The sequence below is a fragment of the Artemia sp. Qi Xiang Cuo genome, chromosome 14 (genome assembly GCF_049724085.1).
Source record: "Artemia sp. Qi Xiang Cuo chromosome 14, ASM4972408v1, whole genome shotgun sequence".
NCBI lineage: Eukaryota > Metazoa > Arthropoda > Branchiopoda > Anostraca > Artemiidae > Artemia > Artemia sp. Qi Xiang Cuo.
Window position 1 is genome coordinate 39,163,205 of NC_142807.1, and position 7,934 is coordinate 39,171,138.

At 37.5% G+C, this 7,934-nt stretch overlaps 1 protein-coding gene across 1 annotated transcript in view; it reads left to right on the top strand.

The window, feature by feature from the left end:
- Positions 1-4,627, top strand: part of LOC148944446 (uncharacterized) — a 59,661-nt gene extending 55,034 nt beyond the window's left edge. Inside the window, exons 4-5 of the mRNA XM_089100093.1 lie at positions 2,908-3,240; positions 4,400-4,627. Of these exons, the coding sequence (XP_088956219.1) occupies positions 2,908-3,240; positions 4,400-4,470 (404 nt within the window). The 3' untranslated portion in view covers positions 4,471-4,627. The remainder of the gene's footprint in view (positions 1-2,907; positions 3,241-4,399) is intronic.
- The last annotated feature ends 3,307 nt before the right edge of the window (positions 4,628-7,934 follow it).

A 7,934-nucleotide genomic window follows, 5' to 3' on the forward strand; every position in this document is an offset into this window, starting at 1 on the left:
CAGCGCACCATCTTTCCCGGTAAGTTTCGAATAGTCTTTTAGCGGTTTCAAGACCAACTTTCCCATTTTTTGCCCTCCGCCGCCTCCAGATAAAGCCGACCATCCTCCTCCGCTTTCGTTGGTCCTCATCAAAACACAAACACTGCACCAAAGGCCTTCGTGGTCTGGATGACGACTCACTGCGAGCCAAGGATACCGGGCAAGATGTTCGGTATTCAAGCGACGCTTGACTTCGCCACCTTTTCTCTTTTGTGTCGAGACTGGAAGATCAGATTGGTTCTTCGGCTTCCACCTTTCGTTCATAAAAAACATAATTTCGCCAGAAGACAACTGATTTCGCTCTTTCAGCGCTACTACAATACCAAAGTCATTCGACGGCGTGAAGTCAGTTTCAGGCGAAAAAATAGCGCTTTGATTTTGCTGCGGGTGCGGGGACTGTGAAATCAGTGTTGGGCTATGTACCACCAAGGTTTGAGTACTGCTTCTTGATCCTTCAGTCAGCTGATCAGTGTGTGTCGTTTCGCCGAAGTTTGTTATGAAGGCCGTCTGTGAAGCGGACGGAGTTGTTGGTGACAGTTCGTTCTCCTGGCTGAATGCGTTTTTGTGCATTCCGACCGTCGACTCAGAGTGGGCATCAGAAGTTGCCGTCGTCTCAACATCTAACAAAAAAAGTTTCTCTTTTAAAGTTTGCACAAGACATTTATTGTAAACGTATATACACTTTGTATAATGGCTTGTTTTAGTATATTTAACTCTCAACATGGTGAAGGCAGAATTGGAACTAAATTTGAAAATAAACTGAATCAGCAACATTAACTTTAAACTCCCCCAACAATCTTGAACTTTCATACCCCAAAACTATTTCTAGGAAACCCGGACTTTAAAATAAAATACCACCCTAAACATCACTAATTTAATTTGCAACCCCAAGAACCGATCCCCGACATATGCTAACAAATATTTTTCAAGAGCTGAAACCCGAAACAATTATCACCGAAGTTTACAAGGCTAAAGAGAGAGCTTTAACTGCAAGAATTTGAAAGATAATTTCAGAGCTGACACAGTGTGTCGGTAAAAATACTGCTTTAAGCCAATATCATAACCGTCAGGCGAGACGAGTGGGCTGGTAAAAATCAGGTCAAACGCTTCGGACAAATTGCATACGAAGAACACTGTACAAGAGGGACCGTATGCAATATATAACAACAAAAGCAGCTGGTACGCTATGAAGCTTGACGAACGAGCCTTATCAGGAAAGCTATCCGACAATGGGCTAAAGATAGAAATTAGAAGTGTTGATACCCACTTTAAACGACACTCCTTCCTTATTGTTCTATCTTTAAAAGCTTACCTTTAATATAATATTTCTTGGCAAAATAATCAGAGATGTCCCTCGATCCTTTACGGCTTTCCGCCATCATTCTTTGTTTCTTCTCTGTTCTATATTCATGCCCTGATTTTTTTTCCGATCCATTTTAAATGCGTTTCCGTCTAACTGGTCTAACACACGGAGCAAAAATACTCCGAAGGCAGTGGCAGGGTCGCTCGCGCCTAGCCTCCCGCCGGTTGGATCTAACCACCCACGCAACTCCCCAAAGACATGCGTTTCTCGTAAGCATTCACAAAATGTTTTGCTCGTTTAGCACGTCCCAAAAATAAACCCAATAATCATGATTCGTGCAGTGTCGGATTTGAACTTTAGATAATGTGATAAAAAGAAAGTAAAAAATGACGGCGTATCCGATTTTTTTTTTTTTAGCGTCGGCCTTAGTTGAATCATTCACAAAAAAGGGTCGTTTGCACGATGGATGAGAGGGCGCCAGAAAATCTTGGGGGGGGGCCCCGGGCCCCCCCTGGATCCGCCGCTGAGTGTGATTCTCCTTGGTTGTGAAAATGAGGCACTATATGCCTCCGATCAACGTCTTCGCCTATGAGGATCTCAAGGTTTTTTTTTGTATCTCGACTCGCTGTCTTTTTCAAGGGGTTTAGGCTCTCTTTACAACTATCGAGTCAGTGTCAGTTGATAATTATTTCACGCTGACCAGTTTCTTTGAAAATGTGTTTTTAAATGTTTTTCAGTTTGTTTTTAATGTTTCAATGTTTTCATCTTCTTTGAAAACAGTTTCTTTGATTTGATTTTTTTTTTTATGACTGGATGTCTTTTTCAAAAGGTTTTCGGGTCTGTCTAAACTCTCAAGTGTTGTTTTCATTATTAAAAATTGCTGTGAAATTGAACCTGTGAAGTAACGACCATTCAGGTCGTTACAATTTTCGAGTCAGTGTCAGTTGATATAATTGTTTCACGCTGAACATTTTCTTTGAAAATATGTATTTGATTTTTGGTTATTATTGCTTGATTTTTGCTCTCTACTAGGTTTCAGCTTCAGTCTGTAGCAACCATTATTTATCTGCTACTTTGATTAACATCAGAGTTTATTTAATAAAATCACATTCAGTTTTAGACCATTTTGGTAATTTTTACGGTGATACCCCTTTTTGATTCCTGAAAAGGAACTTGAACAAAGAAAAACTTAATTTAAAATCCCATGATTGGCTTAAAGATCGATAATTCTATCTCAATTATGCCACTGTCTGTATTTGTTAGTAAGACAACCTAGGGGTTATAATAATTGTGCTTATAATGGCTCTAATAATGATAGTACTTCTCCATTTCTTACATTAAGTGGTTGTAAGGAGCGGAAGAAAAAGCAAACTAACCAAAAATGGAAAGAATCGCTATTCAAAATATCGAAAGTGCAAATGAACGGTTTTTGTAATCAGAGAATAAAAGGAAATTATAAAACATGCACAGTTTGTTGTGGGGTGTACCTTACTCTGGCAAACTTAACTGTTCACAATCGCTCCTTAGAAGGAAGATTTTCTAGTCATTGTTAATTCTTTTTTCAGCTTCCTACTCGGCTCATCCTTCAAATCCGACAAGTCAGAATGCTGCACAGTATGTCCAAGTTCAGCCACCTTCTGCTCAGCCAAACAAGCCTGAGTTTTCACAATACCCAACTAATGCACCACCGTATCAAGCTGCTGCACCATATCCAATGAGTGGCCCACATCATGGTTCTACCCCTTACCCAACAAATGGTGCTCCGTTTCCAAACAATAGTGCTCCATACCCGCAGTACCCAACAAACGCACCTTACCCCTCAGCTGGAGCACCGTATCCACCAGCCGCACCGTATCCATCTGGAGCCTATGGACAAAACCAAGCATTTATCCATCCAGGCAAGTCTATTGGACTTTCATTGTTCCAAAGTTTGTCTTATAAAATTAAGTTCAACTTTCTATTTTGGTTAGTTAATACTGTGTATTAAAACACCAACTATCTAAAAGAAATACGATCAAAAATGTTAACACTGAAATATTCTAGCGATGTTTTTGTTATCTTTTCTAGAAACATTGAGATTGATAAAATGCTTAATATGGTTCGCAATTAAGGATGGAAAAATACTTTGTGGGGTTCCTTTATTTTTTTATTTGCAATTCGATCCAAACGCTCTGAAGAAAAATTGTGCCGATTGCAATAATACTTGGGTTTTCTCACTGGTAGTCCTCACCGCCAATCAAAGATTTTCAACCACGACCATCCACATTTTAGTCTCAGCTTTTATAATATATTTTTGATTATATTTGATGGTTAGTAATATATAGTGTTTGGCTTAAACATAGCAGTATGTCTGAGTGGAATATTTGCTGTTAGATACCAAGATTAGGTTCATGTATCCAGATGTAAATCTGTTAAGTAATAATACGTACGTTTGCTGTTTGTAAGAGAGAGGGAACTAAAGAAAGGGATTTATATTATTTTCAGGAGAGTGAAAGAGTGAAAAGGACTTAAGAATATCCTGTGTATGTTTGTGGATAGTAGATGGATGGTAGCTAATAATTTTCAGGTTTCTCTCTGCCTTAAACATGTATGATTTATGGATTAAAATTTAACCATTTCGACCGTAACAACTGAAAATGGAACATTTATCACTATCCTGAAAAAAGTGGCATTGCGTAGTTTGTTGTCATTTGCTTTTAGTAGAACTGAAATTATAAGCACGGAACCAGGCATGCACGCTGCATTTTTTTTGGGGGGGGGGGAGAGGGGAGGGGGAAGAACGAAAAACAAATGTTTGAGAATTTGAAGAAGTGCCCAATAACTCGAAAACTTAAGTTTTGTTTGTAGGAAGGGATAGGCCACCCCCTCCCCTCTCTCTGCTGCACAGAATAAGTATTTGTTCAACTGGGTTTATGCTCTTGCTAAAGATTGAGCTATATTTCTTAACTTTATAGCATTGTTGATGCGTTAATATAGTTGGTTTTGTTAATTGGTCACTTCCACAAGAAATGCGTCTTGCGATATCGTATGATCTAAAAATATCTTTTTCTTTTGCAGATGCTCCTCCACCATACACAACAACGGAAATGTACCCAAAACAGGCTCCATTCAATCCAAACTGCCAGTAATCTGTTCTGCCTTTTGCTTTGGACGTATTTACCATAGCCTTTTCTTTCTTTTATTAAGAAATGTTTTTCTTTTGAGTGTTTATGCTAGACGAGATTAATAAACTATCAATTTTGTGTATGTAGACTTTATTAAAAGAAAAGGTTGATGGTTCTGGTAGATTATATTTGTGGAAATTGTAGGACTCAGTAATAAAGCCAGTTAATAAAATGCAAGCAAAATAGGAGTTCTCAAAGTCAGGTTAGCTACCCCACGTATGTTATCCGTGGTAGTTTTTAAAACCATTGTGCCTACATCGTTCTTTACTTAGGCAGCGCTATCGCACTGCCTATGATATCGTCAAAAAGGAAACGGTAAATAAAACTTTCAAAGATTTTAGAGAAAATGGAGGTTTTTGATTTTGGTCTTAAGTTGGAGGGAACTTTTGAGGTCTTAGTTTTCGGTATAGGAGACGTGGGACGTGTTCGCTTTTTTCTAAGTTACGATTTATTTTAATGTTTAAATCTCTATAGGCTATAGTTCGCTCTTTACTATTATTCTTTAATATAACACAAGAAAAAGCATACGGATTTTTCTCAGTTGGAATAGTAAAAGACGTTCTGGTACCTCGCTAGCCCAACCGCTTGAGAAATGGCACCAAAATGCAGTTTTTCGCAAAAAAATGATTTTATTCTAACGATTGTTTGTATGTACCAATTTCCTTAAAAATGAGCCATTAAACATCTTTCTATGATTTTCTGATAGCCCGCTGGTCCTTGTAAAAAAAAGAAAGAAAAAAGAGACGCATCAGTGCTACCCATGAAAAAGGGATTTTCCTTGTTGTTCAAGGTGGGGGGACTAATTCCCCTATATAGGGTTTTTGACCATGCTGATTCCTACGTTACACTTTTCATTTCGGTCTAACGCCATTTTGGAGGGGTTTCAGGCTTTTATTCGAAATCACTCCGAGTTTCTTTTCGTTATATACTTTTAAGATTAACCGAAATAATAATTACCATTCATGAATCAGTATCAGATGGCAATTTTTTCTCATCAGGCAGTTTTTTTCAAAACGTGTTTTTTAACGTTTTGTTACTATGGACTACGGTTCGCTTTTTACTAGCTGGTAGCTACAGCTGCAACGATGATAAAGTTTGTGGCAATGAACTGTAAGTAAGGAGCGAATCGGCCCAATAATAACCAAAACTGAAAATAGAATTTTGATAACAATAGGTACATCAAAGGATTAGAATTTGCATACTGATTCCAAATATGTAAAATTTGAAGAACGACTTCCAATTCTTTAGGACGACACGACGGCCGTTCTTTAGAATAATAAACTTTTTTAAAGTACCAAAAACCTTTAGTGTGAAGATAGGTATTGAGGAGGGGGCAGCCCAACCGGAGCAAAAACAAACAATATATAGAAGCAACTTCGTTGCTTAATAAGTACAGGGGAGAAGAGACGCTTTGATATTATCTTGTTATTTGAAAATCAGGTAGATATGGTGATTTTGTTTCAAATGAGCCCCTACCAACATTCTTTGACTAATGGTTTCGTACGATCACCCTAGGAGAAGAAAACAAAAAAGAGCCACATCGGTGACTTCCATGTAGACTGTAATTCTACAATACTGTGATTCTGACTATGGGTAAATCCAATGCTGCAGTTTTTGTAACGGCTCGACACGGTTTTCGCGGGATTTCAGGTTCTTTCGAAGTTCTCATTAGTTTGTTTTCGCAACAAAATTTACTCTTGCCGAAATAAAAGTGGTCGTTACTGAATCAGCTTCAAATCGAATCCTTCCTCACTTAATTTTTTTTTTTTTTTTGTCAAATCCCTGTTGTAAGTCTTCCATTACTATAGGCTGCTCCCTATTGGAAGTCGGGTCGATATTTTCTCCGTACTAGGTTGCAGCCACAGCTGCTACATAATTTGCATCTAACTTGTAATGGATTATGCTTTAATTGTAGGCAAAATGCTGAGACAAAGTCTTGTTGGGACAAACGATTAATATTAGGGTGGCCACGGAAAAAAAACAGAAAATAAAATAACAAAATCAACAGAACTCACAAAATTAAATAGCTTCTAAAAGGAGATGGACGCGTTCACGTGCCGTGGGAAAATGCCATATTTTTGTGGATTGATAATTTTTTTAGTTTGTTTATCTTTGAAAATGTTTTGGCGATGGAGCCAGATAAGTCCCGCACATCTTAAACACTTAGATTTTAGTTTACCTTTAATTTGAAACTGGCACCTGCTTGAACGGAGGCTTTCATTGGGAATCTGAAACATGGTTCGAAGAAGTGAAAGCTTGGTAGAATTACTTTAGATAGTCTTCTCTGACATACAGTTGACTGTAAAACTCCACCTACTCAGAGGAGACTCTGGCTCAAGTTCTTATATTAAACTGAAAAAAGCCATATGGAAAAAAAACACCAGCTCAAACACAAGTATTTCTCATATATCGCAATTACCCCAAACGAGGGGTTTGTTACCACCCCCTTAAACTTCCCAAAATGTTGTCACCAGTATAGAATTTAACACATTAGTTTTATATTTACGAGCTTGTTGGTTACAAATGTGGGGCTAGTGTTGCAATTTTAGTGACATTAAAAAAGAAAAAAAACCTGAAAGACTCAAAACTAAAAAAAAAAAACATTGAAGAAATTTTAGACATGTTGTGCTGTGTTGAAGTCTTGACAGTATGATGTTGAAGTCTTGACATGTTTATTATCAATCTGTACGACAGGAGGATTTGAACTGGTGTCCTTGGTACCGCCCCTCCTGCACCACCACCACTTCCTATTCCCTTTTGCACTTGCAAACATGTATCACTTCCGACACACGGTTGTTCTTGGATTATTTAGGGAATGAATCCTAAATAATCAAAAATAAATTGATTATAGTCAATAGGATTGCAGTGTGGCTGTCGTAAATTAAAAAAAAATCTAATACAGATTCCACAAAATGTATTTGGTTGTTACTTAAGTTATATTGTCTAGAGTGCTTTAATTCTATTATAACGTCAGAAAAAAATGTCAATTGTAAAAAACAAATTCATAGAATTAATTTATTTGTGACAACCATTTTAGGTTTAGTAATATAAGGCGACACCTTTTCATTAGTATTTTTTTCTAATTCCATTTCGTTTAAAAGCATAGAAAACTGATAGCTTAACATCAATTGGCGATATCTAATGCACTTTGTTTGGTTGTGTGGCTGAGCAACACTGCAGCTTTCGTTGTCGCGGTAACGAACTGTAAGCTTTGTAGAACACTGCAGCTTTCGTTGTGTAGTAACCGTAACTGTAAAAAACGAAATTTTGATATCAAGAGATATCAAACAGTTCGTGGTAAGTAAAGAGTAAGTAAGTAAGGAGCAACCCGGCTCAATACTAACCAAAACTCTAAAACCGGAATTTTGATCCCAATAGATACATCAATAGAATCAGATTGTTATGCTGATTTCAAATATGTAAGTTTC